The sequence below is a fragment of the Ochlerotatus camptorhynchus genome, unplaced genomic scaffold, assembly GCF_037179485.1.
Source record: "Ochlerotatus camptorhynchus isolate MF236.1 unplaced genomic scaffold, CSIRO-AGI_Acam_v1.1 ptg000265l, whole genome shotgun sequence".
Classification (NCBI taxonomy): domain Eukaryota; kingdom Metazoa; phylum Arthropoda; class Insecta; order Diptera; family Culicidae; genus Ochlerotatus; species Ochlerotatus camptorhynchus.
The window spans coordinates 756,568-780,558 of record NW_027040755.1 but is presented as its reverse complement, the minus strand read 5'-3'; the positions used below and the strand labels follow the sequence as shown (position 1 = coordinate 780,558).

The 23,991-nt window shown below is 38.7% G+C and overlaps 2 protein-coding genes across 6 annotated transcripts in view; both read right to left on the bottom strand.

Annotated features, from left to right (window-relative positions):
• Positions 1–10,851, bottom strand: part of Pgant9 (polypeptide N-acetylgalactosaminyltransferase 9) — a 140,740-nt gene extending 129,889 nt beyond the window's left edge. The window contains exons 1-2 of one of the 3 annotated variants that reach the window (XM_065226959.1): positions 10,603–10,851; positions 8,955–9,386 (exon numbers count right to left, since the gene is read on the bottom strand). The gene's annotated coding sequence lies outside the window, so the exon portion shown is untranslated. The remainder of the gene's footprint in view (positions 1–8,954; positions 9,387–10,602) is intronic. The other 2 variants (XM_065226956.1, XM_065226958.1) reach the window with 2 other exon arrangements.
• A 6,422-nt stretch (positions 10,852–17,273) lies between these two features.
• The window catches only part of SerT (Serotonin transporter), a 103,296-nt gene continuing 96,578 nt past the window's right edge, over positions 17,274–23,991 (bottom strand). For all 3 annotated transcript variants that reach the window (XM_065226943.1, XM_065226945.1, XM_065226944.1), the window contains 3 exons: positions 18,832–19,032; positions 18,599–18,766; positions 17,274–18,529 (listed from right to left, as the gene is read on the bottom strand). In XM_065226943.1, the coding sequence (XP_065083015.1) occupies positions 18,449–18,529; positions 18,599–18,766; positions 18,832–19,032 (450 nt within the window). In that variant the 3' untranslated portion in view covers positions 17,274–18,448. The remainder of the gene's footprint in view (positions 18,530–18,598; positions 18,767–18,831; positions 19,033–23,991) is intronic.

Below are 23,991 nucleotides of genomic sequence, written 5' to 3'. Positions count from 1 at the left end.
AGGCAGCGAGTGGCTCAAGTTGAGCAAATTTACATACCACCGGTTTCTAACGCAGCGCAACACGAACGGTGCCATCTGCAATTTGCATAGCTGCTGAGCTGATGCCACAAGTTGCCGTGAAATGAGCCTGTAGATGGCGAATGGCTATGAAGATATCAATCTTTGATTTACCGTAGAACATTAGATGGGTGCTTTTAAGAACAAAGAATCAGGAAACTTCCAGAATGTATAAATCTGTTAATCAATCTTTAGGCGTAAGCTCTCATAATTCTTTTGTTTATTATGAATGCTGATTCAATCATTGTAAATAATAGAATTAAATATTTTTTTATTTATATTGGATTGGAAAAACTTGATCACAAACTATTCGAAAAATGGTGAATTTCAATCTAAGTAAAACAAATCTTCCTGCAATGGTGCTCTAATGACTATTGTCCCATCAAACGATTGTCGATTATAAATAACGTATGAGACAGAGCACAAACAATATATAAAATGAACACAAACACAATCAGCACAAATCCCGCTTTGATTGCCGTAGCTATTAACTTTAAACCGCTTTTCGTTGAACTAACGGTAAATGTCAGTTACCTAGATAGCAGTTTGACTGCCGTCCAACCGGGGAAACTCTTTCCCAGCATCGGTGGCGGTAGTGCATCTTAAAGATTCCGCGTGCAATAGCAGCGCATTTCTTTCGCTCAAGCTAATCTTAATTCCTTTTCGCCCGCAGCGTCGCTGAGCCTACCAGAATATCCGGTTTCTGTGCATGCACAAGCGGAGCCTCCTTTGATGGCCGACGAGCGAGCGCTAAAAGACAGATGAAACCGTTCGGAAAATGAAACTGGTTTTGCTTTTGACACTCGACACATACACAGCGAGAGCAGTAGTAGGCCTCGATTTGCATCGTCCTCACCCAGAAGACAACCTGAAAGCAGTCAGTTGATTAAAGGTCATCCCAGCCTCCCTGATGTGTCACGATTCTGCTTAAAAAGAGTGAAACAAAAATGTTCAACACACTGTGTGTGCTCCGAGTGCATGGATGGAGCAAGAACTCAGAAATGTCCGATAACGTGAAATCCTGTTTCACGATCAAGGCAGCTAACAAACGTGAGGAAAACCCCATGTTAGCTATCGTCATGCTCGGGTGTCGAGTTGAATACAGCATATAAAGGTGGATGCAGACTATGCGGGTGGAGAGCAAACATTTTGGATCTGTGTGTACATTTGTCCGATACGCCAGTCGTGCAGAAGAAAAGGCATCATTAGTTTTGCAAATTTGTAAGCTTACAAATAGAGAACCAACTGGCTGCACAAGCTTCTCTTTCGCATCGACTACATGATTGGTGACACTAGGGTTGCCAAAAGACCATGTTATATGATTTGTTTGTAGCTTATACACACGACAACTAATGTTTTACCAAGATTACTGAACTTTTTAATATTTCCTATGTCTCATTCCAAAATTTGACCAAGATCTCAGAACATCATGTCGAATTTCCCATTTACAAAACTCCCTGAATTCCACGAAATTTTCGAAAATCTAGCCGAGTTTGAAGTTCCCTGAGCTTCTACATAATACGAAGAACTTTTGCGAAGCTTCTAGATTTTCTATTTAATTCGCTCAACTTGTTCAAAGATCGATGAGCTTCTTTAAACTCGCTGCCCTTCTATGAAGCTTTCCGAACTGTTGGGAATTATCTGTTCCCTTAAGTTCAATAAAAAATGAAATTCAATGCAATTCCTTAAACTATTCAAAATTATTTTTTTAAGAAGTGCTTAAGACAAAAGAAGGTCCTGGAATTTTAATAGAGTTTCCTCAAATAAAATAAACTTCGAAGCTCTCCGAAATTATATTAGAATCCAGGCATTTTTACGATTTCACTTGAACATCTCCAAAGTCACTAAAGTTTAAAGAAACTCAATGAAGGTAAAGAAAGTGTCAAAACTTAAACGAGATGCCCCAAATTTCAATGTCTATAAAGTTTGATGAAGTGATGATGATGAGCTTTTACAATAATATCTGAACTCCTATAAAATTTGATGCACTTCTAGAAAATCTCCAGAACATCTACGCAGTTCCTGAAGTTCTAATGATAATTGATGCTATGAAATTTCAGAATATTTATGATGTTTCTTGAAGATATATAACTTTTTTGATACTTTTAAAAAGTATCCCAACAATCTACGAAGTTCGCTGAAAGTCGATGAAAGTTCGCTCTTAAGTCATATCTTGTACGAATTTTCATCGATTTCTTAGAAGGTCTCTAAGCTTCTGTAAAAACTCGGATCAAACAATTTGAAAACGAGTAAGTATTCGCATCCGTAATTTTTAAATGTAGAAGTGAAGACATTTTGTCGATCCTCCCATACTACCGAAGGTTTATGGTTTATGTTATGGCAGCTAAATTTTCTGTGTAACGTTTGATCATAATTAAAAACTGTGTAATCAGTTCAAAAACCTAAAAACCGATGAATTGTGAATACAGATTCTTGGTTTTAAAAACTCTGAAAAATCTTTAGAATCACAGATTAATCTGAACACAACAAACCAACATGACTGATCATACAAATTACAAATAAATTTCTGATCAAAGCACAAAACTGACATCTGCCGCCGTGTTCGGGGAAAATATTTATCTTAGCCACGAACACGCGTAGAAAATTTATGAGTTGGTTCGTGTCTAATCTATTTCGGACAATTTATTTTCATCTAGATAAAACATTTCTATGGTTTTGAGAGATGGAATCGCTGCACATTTGAATCGGTCGTTTTGGATTCTTGATCAAGAGTTAAGTTTATGTTTCATGTCGGTTTGTCGGTGGTTCTGGTAACCCTGGCGTGCTAGACGACAAGGGACCGATTATTTCTACTGCTGTATGCTTAAGATAAGATGGATTTTTCCCTTTCAATCAGTATGGCGAAGCATGTAGCTCGGTAGGCGCTTCCCGCAAAATTATCGAGCATCGAAGGACAACCAAGTAGGCGTTTGCTAAGTTCGACGGTTTCATATTTGACGGATTGATGTGCTTGGAGCAGCGTGTTATCAACGATGCAGCTCGAATTCCTCATTTGATTGAGGTAAACTACCCGGACCGCTGAACCCGTAGAACCGGAATGGAACACGGATATCACTCACCGAGAGCCAACACGGTTTTGGGTTATTTTTCATGGCAAAGAGAAGGGAAAAAAATGAAGAATGCAATATGTATTACCCTTTAGGTGAACGTGCTCTTCTCGCTCCTCGTTCAAGGTAGAGGTTAGCGCACACAGTTTGTTCCGTTCCGTTCTCCGCTCCTGGAGGCTATTGGCAGAAGAAGACGTGTGCACTTGCACAGTACCTACTTTATACCGACCGATATACGTACATATACGTGTGCTACTAAAAAAAAGTTGAGAGCCGAAAGAAGCTGCAGGAACTGCAAAACACGATTATAACATAAATCGAAATTGGACACCTTTAGAGCCGGTTTCGAAGATTGAGTATTTTGTTTTATTTTTTGCGGGCTCGTGTGCTCAATGTCTGAAGGTTTTGCGAAACGGAGCTGATGCGGAAGAGGAGAGATACGGGTGGTGCAAAAATATACAGAATGTACACGTTATTCCGACAAATATACGATATTGATTCAGCTTGGAAACCAATTCAATCGGAATTCTGTTTGAGAAGATGTACATTATTGATAATGCTAATCGGTGGGGAAGGTTTAAGCGTCAGAGATGTTATTGCGTATTTAGACTCCTGCGCTAAAAATAACTCCTCACAAATAGTTTCGCTCATACAGGAAAAAATAAAAAAAATAGATTTTAAAAGTTCTATCACACAGTGGGCTAGAAGGGCAAATTTCAGGAAAAAAAATATAATTAGTGCATGAAGATGAAATTTTATCAATTCGGTGTCTTGAGAGAAGATTTTAGTTCAAAGAAGATGCACCTGAGAAAAGGGTCGTCCACAAGGGGTAGGTCACTCAGCACACCCATCTTGGGTCATCTTTTTTTCCAGTGTGCCAATCAGTGTTGGCAAAATCAAGATCAAAAAATCAAATATCACGTATCATCGCGGCGAAAAATTATCATTTATATTCTGTTCCAATATCACACTGGAATATCAAAGAGTAAGCACTAGAGTGATGCAAAATTTGAAATTTTTGCTCCACAATACTTAAACGATTCCAAATCGGATCCTGACTAACCTCTCAAAATTTGAACCCATTTGGTGAAAAACTGAGATGGCACAAACCATTTGAAGTTTGTATGGAAATTACTATGGTAAAACCAAGATTTTTGTTCATGTCTATCTAATAATTCACCATATCAATCTGCTTCAAAAGTTTTCAACTGTAATTGTAGGAAATTTTCCCAGCTACAACTTTGCTGGAGACCACTTTTTGATTAAATGAAAGGATCGAAAGTTATCAATGGTTCAATGCGCTGATGTCTTATGATCATGCTCAACCAACTGCTCAGCAGGCAACATTGGTGTTTCTGGGGTGTTCAATAGGACACAAAAATCATGGCTACTATGTCACACTGCAAAATACAGTGTTGCCTACAGAGCAGCTGCTTGATCATGTCATAAGTTAACCAATCTCTTAAATAATTAATAACTTTTTTCTGTCTCGTTTTACATAGAAACGATCTTCAGTAAAGTTGTAGCTGAGAAAAATGTCTATAAGAATGGCTATCGAACTATTTTGCAGCTCAATATGGAAAAAGACAAGAAGGCAATGAACAAAAAAATGCGATTTTCCATAGTAATTTACATGTTAACTTCAAATGGCTTGTGCGAAATCTGTTTCTAACCAAATGAGTTGTTACTTTGGGAGGCTAATCAGGACCCGATTTGAAATCATTTAAGCACTGTGGAGCGAAAAAGTCAAATTTTGCATCAGTCTAGTAAGCACCCTTGATATTTGTGAGAGGCGATTTCCGAGCTCTCTCAAGTGTGATTTTATTTTTCTCAATATCAACCTCTCTCATTTCTTGCTATCCGCTGCGTAATTGAGTTTCATTGCAAGATACTCCAACCAAGCTTCCAAATAGTACAGCCTTCTCGCGAAGGCTTTTACCCAAAAATAGGTAAACTATGTTGGGAGTGACAAGTTGGCAAGTAAACAACGTCGATTGGATTCATGTGGATTCTACCCAAATTTGGGTAGTTATGAAAAAGCATGTACGGCAGAGGAGTATGGAAGAAACCCAGAAAAATTATCCCGAACAGACATGTCGGTCCGATGTCGGATCAATGTAAGGTCAATTTATGGTCGATGTCGACCAAATGTCGGGTCGATTTCGGGTCAATTATTTGTTTATGTCGAGTCAATGTTGGGCCAACATCGGGTTGGGGTTTCGTAGAAGTCAGGTTGGTGTCGGGTAGGCTAATTATAGGACTCAACACAATAAATAAATAAATTGCGGCGCTAGTCTCGCGTCAATGCTTTAGGAGCCTCAGAATGTTGGTAGTCTCTATAGGTAGCAGAGAGGCTCTAAAAAGATTGGAAACGCCGATCGGTGGTGAGATTGATATTTTGAAGTAGATGATAGAGCGAATATGTCGCTTAGTTCGAGATCAAGAGCACATTGCTCTCCAAACCTTGTGTTCACAATCCCTACCCTGCCATCTATTTGTCACAATTTGTCACCCCTAACCTCGAGATAGCCGCGAGTAATCGGCCCCCGCTTTACTAACGTTAGTTTTAAGTAATTTTGTAATCTAATCAATGAATATTGGCTCCGCAAAGCTATAGCAAATGAACCTGGAAAAATAAACGCATTATATAAAAAAAAAATAGAGCGAATACGTGCCAAACAGGAGAAGTAGAGGTTAGTGATATTGGTTGAGGGGTGAAATCATTTTCTTCTGTCTGTGGTGGTGAAAATCACTTTTGATTTTGTGTTACGTGATATTGATATCTCAATATCATTAATGAGTTTCGGCCGTTCTGATTTTTGATTTTTTGATATTTTCCCAACACTGGTGCCAATTGTGCCGGTCATAGAGCAAGCTGCGATTGTTTGTAAAATACCCATCCCGGCAACCCGGTATTTCTGACTTCTTGGATTTGGTTTGAAATCTCAAGGATAAATCGGTCTAGCGGCATTTCGGATTTAAATCTATAAGTGAACCGAAAAGTGAACTCCTATTCTGAGTTCCTCTGGTATATTTAATAAGGGGATGTTCCTGAATATACAGCCAAACAGTACGTAATTTTGTGAACAACTTCAGTGATCAGAAGTGCTCCAATCGAATGCCTACGAGATTGGGCCGAAGGTGTGACGATAGATGTGCCCATGCTGTAACGTATCTAATTGCGACAGAACGTGCTGTGTGACTTACCACTTGGTCGTCCGTAAATTGTACGTCACTCTAAAATTTATACTTTTTGAATGTCGATTTTCGATATTTAAATCAATCTTTTAAATTTGTCGAACCTCTTAACGGAATCCCTGTTTTGTAAATGTTTTACAAAATTGTAGAACTCATCATTTCCAAAAACGATTCTGAGAACACAAATTTACTAGCATATCATTTTCATTGAGATATGAAGCATTCTTTATGGAAGCTCCCTTAAAATAATTTTTCCGGCTTAAACTTTTTTATTTGATTTTTCCAAACAGCACGTAATTTTGTGAACAACTTCAGTGATTAGAAGTGCTCCCATCAAATGCCTACGAGATTGGGCCGAAGGTATGCCAATGGATCTGCCCAAGCTGTACCGAATCTAATTGCGGCACAATGTGCTGAATGACTTGCCCCTTGGTCGTCCAAAAATTGTACGCAACTTTAAAATTCATACTTTTTGAATGACGATTTTCAATATTTAAATGTTGTACAAAATTGTAGAACTCATCATTTCCATAAACGATTCTGAGAACACAAATTTATTAGCATACCATTATGAAGATATGAAGCATCCTTTATGGAAGCTCCCTTAAAATCGTTTTCCGGCTTAAACTTTTTTGTTTGATTTTGACCCTGCTTAATAGAATAATGTGAATGTTTAAATAAAATATATTGTTTGATTCTAATCCAAATGTATCAAATATACCTAAAATTATATTTATTATTTTTATAAGATATTTCTAGATAGAGCTGGAATTAGGGCGTAACAATCTTTGTATACAATGACTTCTCTCGTTGATTTCTCGGAATTCAAGGCACGCCTACACAAACCAACATATCCATCGGGTAGGAGAAGTCTTCCTCTACTCGATGGTGATGTCGATTTGCCAAGGAGAGCCATGGCTTCTGAGAAATCATCGAGAGAAATCATTGTTTACAAAAGCTGTTACGCCCTAATTCAATCTTATGTGATATTAATTTTTGTAAACCCTAAAAATAAAAGTATTGTTCTGCAAAAGATTGAATTGCCCAGAATCGATCGGCGAAAAATAATAAAAGTATTCATTTGAACGAATTTATAAAACTTAATATTAAAAATGTGAATTTCAGACAAATTTTACAAAACAACATTTATCTCAGACAGCAACTTTTCATAAAATATTACGTTCTAAAATTTTACCGAAGACTGCAACCCTCTAGCAACCTGTGGAAACTAGCGATTTTAAATTGACTCACACTGGACTACCCTATTGGTCCCAAGTACATCGATGAACGTACCCCATTCTAGTCGAAATTTGTTTTTATTCGCTATGAAAGTTTGACAGATAAAATGATTCAGTTCGTGGATTTTCCGGGATGATTCCAAGGAAATTGTTGAGAAAATTTTAAAACAAAATCATGCTAACAGTTTTTAAGGAATTATTTAGAAAATTTTAGCAACTCCATGAAACTAATGCAAATGCTAAATTCATAATCCAGTATTATCTATGATTAAATCAATCAAAGATGATTTGTCAAAAAGGACGTATCTGCGTTTGTAAATAGATATTCAAACGTCAATCGGGTTCTTTAATTTTGAAAAATATATCGGTTTTTATATATCAGTATCGGTTTATATATATCGAGCTTCGTTTTCTGAGCACATTGATATTTTTTTCGAACCCACACACTTTCATCTCGATTTTTAAATCAAGATTTAAAGCAAAATAATAACTTCACTGTTTGACACTAAACTGACAAACTGACAGCTCGCTCCCATACAAAGTGACACCGAGGGGCGCTAATAAGGTGATTTTTGCAAATGTAATCGTACTTATTTAAAATAGTTCCAGTGTGCCAAAATTGATGAAATTTTGGGTTTGGGTTCCATTTTTAATGAAGATTACGAATATGCATTTACCTCAATACCCTTAAAGAACCTTATTTGTCGAAACTCTTATCTGGTTCACAGAAGCAGATACGTCTTGTCTTGTGCAGAAACGTCTTTGTGAAAAATCATCCTTGAAATGTGAAACGTCTGTTCGATTCAACATTACTTTGTATGCAGAAGCGAAGCTAAACTAAAGTGTCCGTAATCCCACTTATGGGCTAGCGCTAGATACAGATTCCTTCGCAAAAGTATCACAATCAGTCCGACCCGTTCCGGTTTAGCTACTATTCAGGCTGATTGGATACGGTAAAACCAGTAAATAAAACAAGTTTCATCTCTCGACCCATCAGGGGAAAAGCATATCCCTCTTCCGATACGACGGGGATGAGAAAGCAAAGCGTGTATCCACTCACCACTAGTCAGTCGTTGGAAATGATTTAAGTCGATAGTTTAGCATTAATAATTTATGAGGTCTCTATCCCCTTGCTCGTCTGGCTTTTCGGCAAAACACTAAAAGTCATCAAAATTCAGTGATATATGCGTTTTCCGCGAGTTCCCCTCGTCATATTTTTCAGTTTTGTCAGTTCCAACCCATCGAGCGGTTTACATCCTATTGGGCAGCGTGCAGAAGTGTATATGGTCAGTGCCGTCTGCCATAAATTAAGAAATCATTTCGCCATTAATTAGCATTCACAAGCCCACTGTCCGCGAGATCAGCTTTCGAATCGCTTCCTGTACCAACCTACCTTGTAAAACTGCGTCCACTGCTGATTTCCCCCTTGTCGCTGTTGTCACGGCCTACTCGGTTGACATTTAGCACGTTGCACGTATGTATTTATTCACAGCAGGCCAGACGATGATGGGAAGAAGTGCATCGCCTACTCTTTTCTGCTGGCTGATGGGCACGTCACACACAGATATGAATGCACAGACAACGCTCTTCTTTCGCAACTTTTTTATGATTTGTCGACCACTGCGGCTGTAATTTCGTATTTGATATTCTTTTACACTTGTCGATATGTGCTGGTATTTTATTTTTAATATTTCTGTTGTTGCTATTCTATTTCTTTTCTGTAGTGTTCTATGTATTCACTAGTTCAATCTAAACTGGCACAGTCGTTCTAGTTCTTCATGCGTACGCACACTACTGCAAACACCTTCGGATTCGAGTTTGTTTGCTGGTGGAGAAAAATCGATAACAATATAATTTCTCCTAGAACATTTTTTTTTTCTCTATTCGCTCAAAACATACACACAGATGGAAGAAACCAGACTCTCCGAGACTGGGTAAAACTGGTTCAACATTTCTTATCTTCACACGCACGCTACATCATTGCGGATGCTAAACACACTGGCTGTATCCAAATCAAGATTGCGTCTTAATTCAAGGCAGATTTTTCATTGAAGAAAAGTGTTTCTGTAGCTACAAACTTGGATACGAACTGCCGAATTTCCCCTCGTTCAAATCATTCATATGTACGCACACCAACGAAAACGAGTGAAACCGAAAGGAGCACGAGTCTTTTTCTCACCACTACATCATCGTTAGCCATTGCCTACTACGTGTGAATGTTTATTTTCGTTGCACAAAAGGACAACTCCACCCCCACATATTCACACAGCTCAGCTCGCAGGCAGTGTGGAAATAAGTCCAATAACCCTTTTGAGGAAAAATGAGCAATAGGGAAAAGAAATGTCAAAATTAATACGACCGTTGCATTGCAAGCAATCATCGACGGCAAAACTTTATTCGATAATTATGTACGGAAAATGAAAAGATAACGGATAATGTCATTAACAACCACTTCAGGTAGCTTTTCAATAAAAATATCAAATGCGAAGAGAAGCTTGAATTGCGTGAAGCATTTAGATACAGCCATACTCACACACTCGCCCTCGCGAGTTTGACCAAACATCATCACAAGAAGTCCATGGCAGTGAATCAAAGTCAGCCAAGAATCTGGACACAACCAGACAGAAAAAAAGGCGAAAGAAGTCAAGAGAAGCAATATTGAGTAAACAAAGAAGAACCTGAAAAAGTCAGAGCTTTGAAGATTGGGATCTATAGCAGCTAACACTGCTGCGTTCAGTTCAGAGCCTCGATTCGGGTGCCCCATTTCAAGTTCAATATTCGATTTTGTACACATAGTTTTTTAGACGAATGTCTGCGCGCGTATGGTGAAGAAAGAAACAGCAAAAACACTCTACGTGATGTCATTACTAAACAGCAGCCACTTTTCTGTCATTTCCTGCATTAACACACTTGTTTTTTTTTTGTGTGTTTAATTCACATACTCCATTGCTCGAATGGAATGGAAATCACCGTTTAATTTCTTCTTCGATCCGTCTTCGAATTCCTATCACTTGCGAATCCAAGTTAATGACCAAACCCACCAAAATCAAGCAGGCGACGGTACGGTTCTAACACGAATCTCGAAACGTCATAACAACCGCCACAGTCACACAATCAGTTTTGTTGCTTTTTCGGCGGAAGAACAATTTGTGCGGGTGGTTGAGGAAAGATCCTAGATCCGTGTCCGTCGCGACGCACTGTTCCTCTACTGTGAACTGTCCTGAACTGGCGGCGGACTGAAGCTCGAACGCTGGCGACCGTGCAGAGAACCCGATTGCAACTGACATCAACATTCGGTGGGTGTAGTGAATAAAACCAACGAGAGAGTTGCTGCTGCTGGCCTGCTGCTGCTGCTGAAACGGCGCTGGAGAGGAACGCAGAGCGATGGTCATCCATCGAAGAGACCGACTCCGAAAGATACGGTGGTAACACTAACACGAGTGCGCCGTCCTCAGGCGTCGTGAAGAGAGGGTGCCTACGATGCTGGTTAGTATAGGATAAACAAACAAGTGTACAAACGATAAGCCCAAGAGCCGGTTTTCATGTGTTGGCGCCTGGCGGGTCTGATTTTTTTTACTCGGATGTTTGAAAGTGTTGAAGTGGATTGAAGGCAAAGCTTTTTCTATTTTGCAGGCAGTGGAGTCACCTAGCGGTGGATGGATAGCTTTATCTATGTTGGAAGCTTTTCTGATATCCGAGGAGAAATAGGTGAGTGCATTGCTAACGCATTGCGACGGTAAGTATTCAAAATTCTGATTCCAAAGTGTAATTGGTAATGCTTAAATCCGTCGCAGTCAACCTTTCTGGATCTGGATTGAAGCCGGTTTGGTGTCGGTACTCAACAAGGATCTAGAAAGTAGAGCTGCGACTGTGCGTCTTTTAACAAGTTTAATAGAAAATTCAGTCCGCAGGAGATTTTCTTGTGGACAAGTTATCAAAACAAACATACAGCTTAGGATTGGGCGATCTTCAGAGAAAGATCGATATTGACGGATCGATCTTATATTTGGCTCTAGAATCGATCCACTTATTAAATTGGTACCAAAGAATCGATATTTGGTAGATCGATCTTATGGTTTTTATTTTAATTGATCTTTCTTTACGTTTATAACTCACACACTTGCGTAATCCCATTTTCAAGTGCTTAGTTTGCTATCCTCACTTTCGCTTTAGCCAATTGTTTGTTATTGTTATTCTCACTATCGGACCATCAATACATATACATATCTTACATATAGAATGGACTACCGCTTGTTTACGTTGGTACCCCAAGAAATTCTTTCCTTTATAATATTCAATTAAATGTTGTCGTGGCGGTAAGAAGTAATGAGCAAAGAAGGAGGGAGATAGGAAAAACCTTCAAATGTTGCTGTATTCGTTAATATCGGAAACGCAAATAGTGACGTCATTGTAGGGAACGATGTTCGTTAAATTTACCACGCAGTCTGGGGTGAGAGTAAATCGTTTTTTCAATGTCAATAATTTTTTTATTAAGATGGAAAAGATCGAAAGAAGAGACCGATTTTTTCGATCTTTTCGTGGACAAAGAATCGATCCAAAAAATCGTAAATCGGGTTGAAAAATATCGATCTTCCAAAGATCGATCCAAGATCGCCCAATCCTAATACAGCTATCACCCGAAGAACGGCAACCATTTTTGCATGTGAGTAGTCTCCATGATGAACAATAGTCACTCGCAGAAAATCAGAGCTAATGATTGAAAAGCGGTGGGTACAATTCAGTGGGCAACGCGTGCTTCGGGGGAAAGCTGTAAATTTACTTAACATTGCAATTCCAACGGGTTCAAAGAAGAACAAAACTCTATATGCAAGTCAAATGAAGTGACTTTCTAATAGAGCATTTTACGACACGTTTCTCATCAGCTGATATTTCAATTCATGAATGAACAGGAGGCTGTTTCTTAACAACTGTGAGATGCAACTTCAATATCATCAAATGGTGTCAGGCAAATCGGCTCCTGTCATTTCGTTAAATGGACTATGGGGCCAATGCACACTAATGGCACTAACTGTTAGTGGTTGATGATCAAGAAAATAGTGATTTTAGTAACCTGACAAGTTGAAAAAGCGGCTAAATAGTGACCGCAGAATAACCACGAACACGAAGCGACCTATATTACTAATAAAGTCTGGTCCTGTAATAATCTATTTAATAGCAGTGCCCATAGTTCCACATGCAGTGTTGAAAGTTTCATCACGACTCGTGCTGATTTTAATCCATGCGCTCTTAAACTGCCGTTTTACGCATAACTGTCCCATGTTCTATGCAATCCTTATGCACCGTGGGACTCTTATGCGTATAACGGCAGTAAAATTCCGTCTAAAAAATTAGATATTGCTCCCATTTCGTCAACTCTTGACCTGTTTAGACGAAACAACTTTCAATCGATCAGGAATTGATTCTAGTTTTCGGTTTAATAATTATGGATGTGTTTCAATCCAGCTTATCAGTGTATCAGTGTAGCAATAAAGCATAATTTTAGCAATCGGAGGTTGTAAATTTGTTCTTCTTCATTGACTGTTGATAGTAGAAAAAATACAACTCATTTGTTTTGAAAAAAAACACGTTTTCATCATTGGAAGACGGTTCATTCTTGAAGAATCAGTCTTAGACCTGAACCATGGCTAATGATTAACGATGCATTTATTGTTTGCAAAAGTTGTGACCAGCCATTACATATGCATAGTAGCCTGCATATACCTAATAAAACTATTGAAATACAAGTAATAATACGACAAGTAATACGAAGAGAAGCACTTCAGAAATTGGTCAAAAACACTGCGTCATTTATATATGGCCCCTTCACACAGGCACTCAGGATTCTATTTCTGTATCCCAACTGGAAAACGGGAAGAACGGCAAGTGGATCAATACCTTTCGATTTAAACCGGTTGTTATAGGGCTGTTCGCAATACTTTTGTATTTTATATGGACTTTTTCCGAGTGGGGCGACTCTATCTAAGATGCAGGATTTTTTTTTGCTTTGCTGTTGTGAGATGCAGTCGCGCTTAATAGATAGAAACACGATTGATTATGATTTTGAAGATTTCCTGCAAAAAGGTGGAAAGCGATGCGAGTAGATGGGTTTAGATGCAAGAGATGAAAAAGATTTTTCGTAGATTGATTTGCTAGTGTGAGATTTTTCGACCATTTAAAATCGAGATTTAGATGTGTCGCACCCCTCGACTTTTTAAATTTGAATCTAGAACAGATACGCACCCCTAGCAATGCTGAGTTGCAGTTTTATTATTCGAGCACTATTTTGCTCCAGATTTTATTTATGAGCGGGTTTGAAACACGAATGGACCTCTGTTTCAATTTTCCCTGGATGTATTTGTTGATGTTTCTCGTAAAGTTTCAGAGAACTTCATAGTAATTGAGAGAATTCAATAGAAATTTGGGAAATCTGAGAAGTTTAATGATATTTCATAGAAGTTCGGAGAATTTCATAAAAATGCGAAGAGCTTCACAAAACAATCGGAGATCTTCATAGAGGACAGTAAACTTTGTGGAATTTGCATTTAAAAAAAAAGTTTCAGGGAGTTTCATTGAAGTTCAGATAATACCAAAGAAGTAAGAGGTATTTCAAGAGGATCGGATAACATCATAGTAGTACTGAAAATTTCATAGTATATATAGAACTTCATGGAAATCCATGGATCTACACAGAACTTCATGAAAGCGCTTGCGTCTTTTAAATTAAGAAGATGTTCTCTCTTATGATACAAGGCTGCTCAGAAATTATTCCAATGATCTTCATGTGTTCTAAGATCTCCATGAAGTCCTTTAGATATTTTTTCAAGACTTCACGTTGATCAGGTATCATTCTGAAAATATCAATCTACCCATCAATCTAAATCACAACTCTCAAATATAGTCCCAGGTAAATCAGAAATTTTCCATGTGTTTAAAGATGTCTATAAAGTCTTCTGGATTCTTTTCCAAGGTTCCAGATTGATCAGGTACTATTCTGATGAAGATCTCAAACCCTCCAACAATTCAAATCACTTCTCTTAGGTATTCTCTCATGATACCAAAACTTTCTCAGGATCTTCTCATGTCTTCTGGTTGATTTATTATAATTATTAAGATCTTCAAATGCCTAACAATTTAAATCACGTCTCTCAGATACCACGATACCAGATTGCTCAGAAATTGTTTCAAAGACCATCAGGTCATCAGCGATCTCCATAAATAATTATATTTTCTTTATATGTTTCGACAGCAGAATTGCCTGGGAACTCCTCTCGTGGTTGGAACTCGTTACCTGATACTGGATTACGAATCACCGAAGCAAACAAAGTTTACACACGCACCCATATGGGATGTAGGGATGAATACCAAACACCGTTCAAAAATGTGCGTTGCGCTGATCTGATCGTGTTGCAGTTTCATTTTCGACAGTTTCAAATTTTAGAACTATCGGGTAGTTTGCGAACGGTCTAAGAATGTAATGTTCTATATGTTGAAATTATTAAAAACTTGAAAATTACTGAAGAAACTACCGAATAGGACCAATAAATAAAGATAAGATAAAGTTTAGGGTAGTCTCTTTACCAATAGATTGCACAAGGAGCTTGCAAACATAGAGTGGGATAAAGAATAAATAGTATTGACTTACCTATCCTTTTCTTAAGCATCTGTTTGAATTTGTAGTGACCGCCATCTGAACGTCATTGAATATCACTTACCGTTGTCCAGCTGAACATCAACAGAACTATCACAACCTACCGTAATGTGAGACGATCGAAAGGATCGAAACAATTGAACGTACACTACATACAATTTAGTTTGTGTACTAATGTAAGATCGTCTGCTTGTAATACTGCTAGAGTCTGTCTTGAGCGATGTGGCCGCAGTTCCCCCATTGGATTATAGATAACCCAAATTGAAGCGGAAAGATCACATCACTATGACTTACCCCGTCCGTCCACTTTTCCATCAAATGGTTCTTCGAGCCAAGCTGATTCGTTAAAGTAATACGCTTTATAATTCTTGAAATGTTATCAGAAATCCAGTCATAAATACCTGACATTGTAAAGTAGTATACTTGAATCGTTTGATTAGGATACTTCAAATCGTAGATCAGAATTCTCAAAAAGATAAACAGACGTCACAATTTATATTTTGTTGAAAATCAAAGCCTCCTAGAACACTACCTTAAATTTACTAATGGTCTAGTGTCATTCCGAGGGGTGAATATGATTTATATTCTGGTACACGAAACGAAAATTCAAGACCAACAATTGAAAAGACCCCACCTTCATTTTATAAACAAACCTTGTAAGGCTATTTTGTCGCAAACCGAAGTCCGCCAACGCAAACCAACAAAATGAACAGTTTCTCCTCTTGTGTTTTCGGTTTGCGAATGTGTTTCGGGTTGCGAGAAAATGGCCTTGCAAGGTTTATTTCCAAAATGGAGTTGAGGCCTTTTCAATTATTGGATTTGAATTAATTATTTTATTCATAGATTCATAGATTTCATAAGGCAACCCACATAGGTCCTATGATGGGATTTGACGTTTTGGTACAGAGTCATATTCTGATTCAATGAAAAAAATAACAGGTTGCTTCGATATTCCATCAACATGAAGGATTAAAATGATGCTCAGTTATATCCCCCTACCCCCTGGCATAGTGTACAATACTCAAGAAAATACTGGATATAATTTCTTGAGGGTCTTTTGAGTATGTATAGTCGTTTAAAAAACCGATAGATGTTTGTCTTATGCATCCCAGCCAATGTTTAACAAAAGTAAATATTTTCTGTTCAACCTTCATCTGTCTGCCTAACTTAGATCATCTTCATCTTACACAGTTGCTGTGTCTATAAGTCTCCATTTATGACGTTCTCCAACTGCTCTAAGGCTTTTCTTCTTAATTTATTTTTTGAATCTCTAGAAGAAAAAATTTCCTATTTCGAAGCGTTCTGCGTCATTCGAAGCGTCCTGAGACTTTCCCAAAGACGTGCCCTCTCATCAATTAAAATAGTTTTCATGAGGATCCTATTTCAATTGAGATGTTCCGTATCATTTGAAGAGTTCTGGGACCTCTCCAAAGACTGATGAGAAGCAATCAAAATAGGTCTCATTCGATTCTGATGATCCGTATGTTTGGAAAATTCTGAGATCTCTTCAAAATAGGTCTGCTCAGTGAGAAAAAGAAGCGATGATACTGATATTTTACCAAACATCGAAACCCTGGACCGAACCTTTTCGTATTTCCAAGGTTCATAACCGTCAACAGGAAGAGCTTAGGGCCAAAGTTCGATGTGGTAGATCTTACATCCCATAACGTACCACGAACAGGTGATCTACCCACGTTACGGGGAAATCTCCACTAATAGTGTTTATGAAGCTCTCGTATGCTTCTCTGAGGTTCCCTGAGGCTATCCCTATACTACTATAAAGTTTCATGCACTTTTCAAAATTGCACTCAAATTCTCTAAAATACGCTGATCGTCCCTAAAATTAAGGATGCCAATCTTCTTTAAAATAAGAATCAAAGAAGCTTGGAGAGCTTCTGAGAGGCTCAGCGATCTACAAATATTATTATTATTATTATTATTATTATAGTCACTTTAACGCTCTTGGGTCATTCGTGACTTAATCTACAAATAGGTATGCAATAGCAAAACATTGTAGTACATATTCGGATAGACAAAATTAAAACAACGTGTGTAAAGGTAGCTAATAAAATCAAAGTCTTTTATTGTCTGAAAATTCCTAATAACAAAAATCATTACAGAAGAATCGGATTCCGATCATCACGCAATTCAGTGTTCAAACTTCAAATGGCTGCTTGCAATTTTAACACTTCCTGGCAGAGTCAAATTTCACAGGTACCGGTTCAACTCCATCGCTCAGATTCTTCCTTTGACAATTCTCAGGTTCAGTAAACAAAACTTACCGAATGCGTTGTACAGGTTTCCTAACGACTACAATCATTTGATTGATTTATTTATTTTTTCTAAAGCACATCTTACAAACACTAATGACTCAGCTAGGCTAGACTACCTGTTTGGCTAAATATAGAATACTCTCTAGCTTAACTCTATAAAAGCTTAATCGACTAAACAATCAATTGGATCAGTAATGGCCCCATCATCTTCTGTCAACAAAAACCCAGATGGCTTTCCTAATCCCAAACAGATAACATGGTTCCTAGACAATAAATCCTAGCAATAAATATCAACTCGTTGCATCATCTAACAGATTCTCTCCTTTTGTCAGCGTAACAAATGCGTATAATTATGAACTTAGGGCGAGCGAGGTATTGAATCTGAGGAATAGTCCGACCAGTCTGCCACATATGGCTGTTTGTGGCAGTTTGGTACAACTTATATCGATAAATTCTGATCAAAACTTATAACGACGAGACATAGTTGGCATTGGATTCTAGAAAATAGGAAGTCCTTGAACAAACAGATAAGATCTTTGGCAAATAGAATCAAACGAGCCACTCCGTGGCCAGAGGAAACGATAGCTTTTTCGTCCTGAACTCTGAATACAATCCATTATAGTTACCATTACCACCGTAGTTGTAGCTAGAATAGTAAGTACTATCAATATCACTAGGCTTCTTGCAGTAGCTTGCACCATCGACATGTAACATTTGACCAACTCTAAGCTTATCTTCATAGTTATCATTATCAGTACCACTAGGTGAACGACGTATGCTATGATTATGCTCGCTAGTACCAATGCAGAGATTAGCGGTATTGTAGTAGTTGTTGTAGTTTGGGGAACAGCTACAGTTCGTTGGTGAATCGATACGATTAAAGCAATGATAGCAGCAGTAGCCACCGCTGCAGCAACAGTAACTCGGTTGACGACGGTCTACGTCGCGATCGCTCGAGCAATCATGTCAGACGGCAGTGCCGGAGTAGATCTGTCCGGGCACAGCCGTCGGTATCAGCGGTTCGGGTTTGAATGTCTGCCGCAGGCGCTATAAACAAAATTTTCGTCAGCAATCAATGATTGTTCCCGCGTCCAATTAGATGAATGAAATACTTACACTTCTACACCCACCGTCACTAATCATGAACTTGTAGATAACGTACAGCGGAATACACAGCACCGACGACAGCGTCAGAACCCAACCGGCCGCTATGCTCCATTCGGGATATTTGTACTCTCCCTCCAGCATGGCTTCGTAACCCAAAAGCGAGAATATCAAGATGCACTGAAAAAATAACAACCATGCAATCATTCTTATTCATTTTACAACGTTAACTCCCAGTAACTTACGAACAGAAACGTTGGACTGATGTATTTCCAACAGATGCGCCAGAAGAGCGACGGCTTTTTTCCCAACATCTGCTCAATGTCGGCAGAGAAGTTGTCCACGCCGTAGAACCAGAACACACCAGCTGCTTCGACGAACACGACAAATAGGATCGCCAGGCCCGGACCGTACACGTTTAGGAAGTTTACTAGGTAGACGCCCCCCTGAGAGAAGAATGAAAAAACTTGTTACTAAAAGTACACATTAAAGCATCTACAACTTATTTGGGACCGTTTCCCTTCGATTTATTTACATTTCCTAACTCTTCTGATTCCACCGAGTTCAATGGAATCAATGGTTCGATCGAGGATATATACATGATCAGGAACAACAGATATTAACCTTAGTAAACAAATACCATAAACGAACGGCATCCAGGATGGTAGAACCACCGACAAACCGACATGACACTTAATTCTAACTTATGCCCGAAAATCGTAAACGGCCGATTCAAATGTGCAGTGATCTGAACTGTCAAAACCATAGGATTTTTTGATCTAGATAAAAATAATTTGTCCAGAATAGATCATACACGAACCAATTCATAAACTTTGTATGCGGGTTCATGGCTTAGCTAAATATTTCCCGCGAACACGGAGCCAGATGTCAGTGGTGTGCTTTGGTCAGAAATTTTATTGTTTTTGCTATGGTCATTCATGTCGGTTTGTGGGTGGTAGAACTATCCCACGAAAGGTTTGGATGATACCCCGAACGCGTCGTTAAGCTCTTTCTTATAATTATTGTTATTAGGAAAGCAAATGAATATTGTCAGCAAATGTGTGTATGTGTTTTTGCAATCCATCTCCCACTGGCCGCCAGTGCATTTATGGAAGAAACCTGTCTGCACCTATTTGTTAATGCAGTTGTTAGGTGTAAACATTTTTAGCCCTGGAGCGGGAAGGTGACAGCTCTATTGTAAATCCAACGACCTATTTCAAGAATGACTGCTCATACACTATACAATATAAAGTCGTCTTCACATACAATAAGCCCCGCATGAGATATCTTCATAGCAAATGGATACTTGGAGTGCATTCACACTTCCAATATTAAAAGTGTACACCTTTAATCCTGGCGCGTATTTAGTTTAAGCAGAAGTTGGTTGACTACAAATTAACAAATTTGAAACAATCTCACCAAAATTAGTTGCTTGTAGTTTGTTCTCTCGCTCTCTTCTGCCACCTGCTCGAGTCGGTTTGAATACATCTGTCATTGTTAATCTTGTCTTGTATTTAGAATTTCCAATACTGGAATACCGACCTGGACGCCTCAACACAGGCGAAACACGATATGATAACTTTATGAATACTAGAAATTAAATTTCAGCACACAAGTTAACAAATTTAAAACAAAAAAAGTTTAATTCGCTGACGAAATAGGGTAATTGATTCTGGTTGGACCTATCCAAAAACTGATGATGGTTGCACCTATTTTTTCAATTGCTAGTTTAGTCAATCTTCGCTAATTTTTTACTATCAAAGATCACTTTACTATCATAAAAAACTCTTTTTCTTCAATTTGCATGAATGTTTTATTGAAAACATTTAAAAACAATTGAGTTTCAATGTGTTTTGACATAGGACTACGTCTTTGATTTCTATATGGGGGTACACTTTGTGAAAACCGAAAATGAAACATGTAACAAATTAAGAAAGATTTTGAACGTTGATAACTCAGCTGCCCCTGGTCCAATTTCAATAATTTTATCACCAATCAATCAGAAATACGGCTACGCATAATGCTTTCGAATGTTGATTTTCAACAAGAAACTATTGAAAAACTGGTAAATGTCCAGCATTGTCCAAAAGCGTCGAATTAACTAACAAATCCACCGATTACCTACAAGCATATGCTGCTTCCCCAGCACAGTCGTCAGAGAGTAGTAAGTAGACGAAACAAGTCGAAGTGGCATTCGCCTCCGATCCTCGGGCGCGTGCAAATAGGGAGGATGGAATTGCGTAATATTTTGCACACTCATCGCCATATTCAGAACCAAACGCAAATTCTTCGAGATAACCACCATCCGTCGTCTGGCTCGCCGTGGCGGTGTCTGACGTATCTCCGGTCTGATTTACGAGGTGTGCTGAAGGTGTTCCTGAAAAATGAAATCCGTGATGCTGTCACCTACACTAAACACGCCAAGCGTAAGCGGCCATGGCTGTCATCTACGTTTTGAAGTGACAGAGACGCACTCTATTTAGTTTCGGAGGTTAAATCATCACCAACTTTGGCAACAAAACGGCTCTTTTCAGGGCCACCAAGCTTATTAAATTAAAGAGTAGGAATATAATTCATCTGCCTGTTTGTCCATATTAAGAACCAACGACCACACAAAATGCTCATGTAATCAAACTGGAAGCAGTGGTACAAACCTTGATCAACTTTGAATCGCCACGACCGGATATTTTCGATGGAAGAAGCAACTATCTAGCATCTAATTCGACGAAGACGGCAGGAAACCTTTGTGAAGCCGACTTATTTACGAAAGAGAGTGTCGATGAAGAGAATCGACCGTACTGAGCTCCAATGCTACCGACGCCATGGAGGCAGCTCCCACACCTGGACCCTAGCAATCGACCCATCAGCTCAACCGGGGACCAACGGCTTTACTTCCCGAAGGAAGTAAAGATCAGAGTTGTTATGCCTTAGAACATGCCGGTGGCGCCGACTGAGATTTGACCCAGGCCTACTGGGGTGAGGTAATCACGCTAACCACCGGCGCCGATATCTTTCAAGGTGAATGAGAACGACCCAAATTTGAGTTTAGTTATCTCCGAAATAAGAAATAAAGTGCAGGAACTCAGCGATGAGTAAATTTGCCTCATGTTTTCCCAGGATTTTCCAGGGAAAAATTCCCGAATTTGAGAAAAGTAAAGATTGGATTCACTCAGTCTATTGGTACTACTCCGAGACTGAATAAAATTTTCGTCAATTTCCTTATTTCCTGGCAGATTTTTTAGGTTTTCCACAGGAAACCATGAGACAAATTTACTCATCGCTGAGTTCCTGCACTTTTGGCGATTATAAGTGAACTAAACTCAAATTTGGGTCGTTCTCATTCGCCGTGTACGTAAAAGAAAAAGAGCCAGTGTCGCTACTTGATAGCAAACTACTCATAATGGGAGGAGTCTTTGTAGCCTTTATGTTTTATACCACTTGGTTGCACATCATTCTGCTTTAACCTGAAAAGATATAAAAGAGCGCTGCTGTATTGGCGTCTTGCAGTGAAACTTTTGCAAGCTTTCGCCACCTACATTTCGAAGTGAGAACTACTAGAAGGAGGATAGTTTCCAAATTCTCCAAGAAAACAGACGATTTTTAAGGCAAATCGGTACATAAAGAAAAACTAATAATTTCCGGTGGAAACTTTTGCTTGAATCGTGTAAGAAAACGTGTTTGCAAACTAACTGTTACTATTTCGGTATGGATTGGAGATGTTTTCATGGAAAATTATGCATAACAAGTTTGCACCCACAGGTAGAGGTTACCTCCTGCACAGCTGCATTTTTCGGAAAATGGTGAATATGTGCGTTTTCCACTAGGATGAAAGTGGAAATTAAGTTGATTTACTTAGGAAAGATTGTATCATGCTGGTGATAATGGAGAAATGGTTGTATAGGACGCCAATATTCAATAAATGATCTTTTTGGCCTTTTTTAGGTAAACATATTGATACTCACAATTTTCGACAGAAAACGCAACGGAACTTGATTTACTCAACACGCACCATACTGCAAAATGGTGCTCGATGGGTTATAAAGTGATAACAAGATGACAAATCATCTTTATTTTGAGTAATTGAGCAATTTACTTCTGTTTACATCACATGTACGATGCAGCATTGATGGAGCTGTGAAATGAAATGAATATATCTTATGAAAGTTCATCTAGAAAAGTCAAAGATGCACATCAGTCTGATCGCGAAAACATTTTCTTCTTCAATTCGAATGTTATATTGGAAGGATTTTACGCAGGCTTGATGAAAATTATGATTTAATGCTTATTTTCACGAATTTTATATGCAGTCTGTCAACATTATCATCATCATGCAGTGGCGACATCTGCGTCGAGCTTTTACGACAATCTCCCAATGGCATTCGCTCATTTTCGCTTCGGACGGCGTGGTGAACAGCAATAGCAGCAGTAGAAAGGTAGTGGCTAGTCCACTCTTTCACCCCTAACAAGCAACAATTGACTGATCGTGGCAAAGGAGGCGCCAAGCGTCATCGCAAAGTTCTTCGAGATAACCGCCATTGGTCGTCTGGCTCGCCGTGGTGGTGTCAAACGTATCTCGGGTCTGATCTACGAGGTGTGCTGAAGGTGTTCCTGGAAAATGAGGTCCGTGATGCTCACCTACACTAAACACGCCAAGCGTAAGTTTCCATGGATGTCCTCTTCAATAAAACGGCCCTTTTTAGGGCTATCAAGCTTACATCAGTAAAGAGTTGGAATAGAATTTATCTGTGCTTGTTTGTCCATATTCAGAACCACAAGCCCCCAACGACCACACAAAATGCTCTCCAGATTTGTAACCAAACTTGGAAGCAGAGGTGCAAGTGATTTTGATTGATTCTCTTAATCAACTTTCTCTTTGAAAAAAAAAAAACAAATTTGGTACGCCAACAATTCAAAAACGGAAAGAGTTGAGATAATAGATATTTGATCAATTGAAAGAACTAAATGCTCTTCACATTTATTCCGTCCACTAGCGGTCCTACGTCAAGCTTCCGCTCGTGCCCCTAGGCACAGACCCTTCTACTTTTTAAAACACTTCACTTTCCACGCAGTAGCTCGTCATCATGCCTTACTTTCAAACATACAAAAAAGGAATATTTTTTACATTTATTTTTGTTTTCATGCAGTAAAATACTGCTTTAAGGTGTAAACAACACGTTAGTACGCCATTTATCCATTGGTTTCACTAAAATGTTGGAATAATTGACGAAATTCGAATAGATAAATATGATCATGGTTGGACCTATGCATGATGATGGTTGGACCTATGTGTTTCCTAAGACGGCCGCTAGGTGCGCTTCGGTTTGTCTACATCCTTCATGCCCAGCTGATTTGAAATACTATTTATTTTGGCCGAGTGATCAGTTTCTTCGATTGAAAAAATGGCT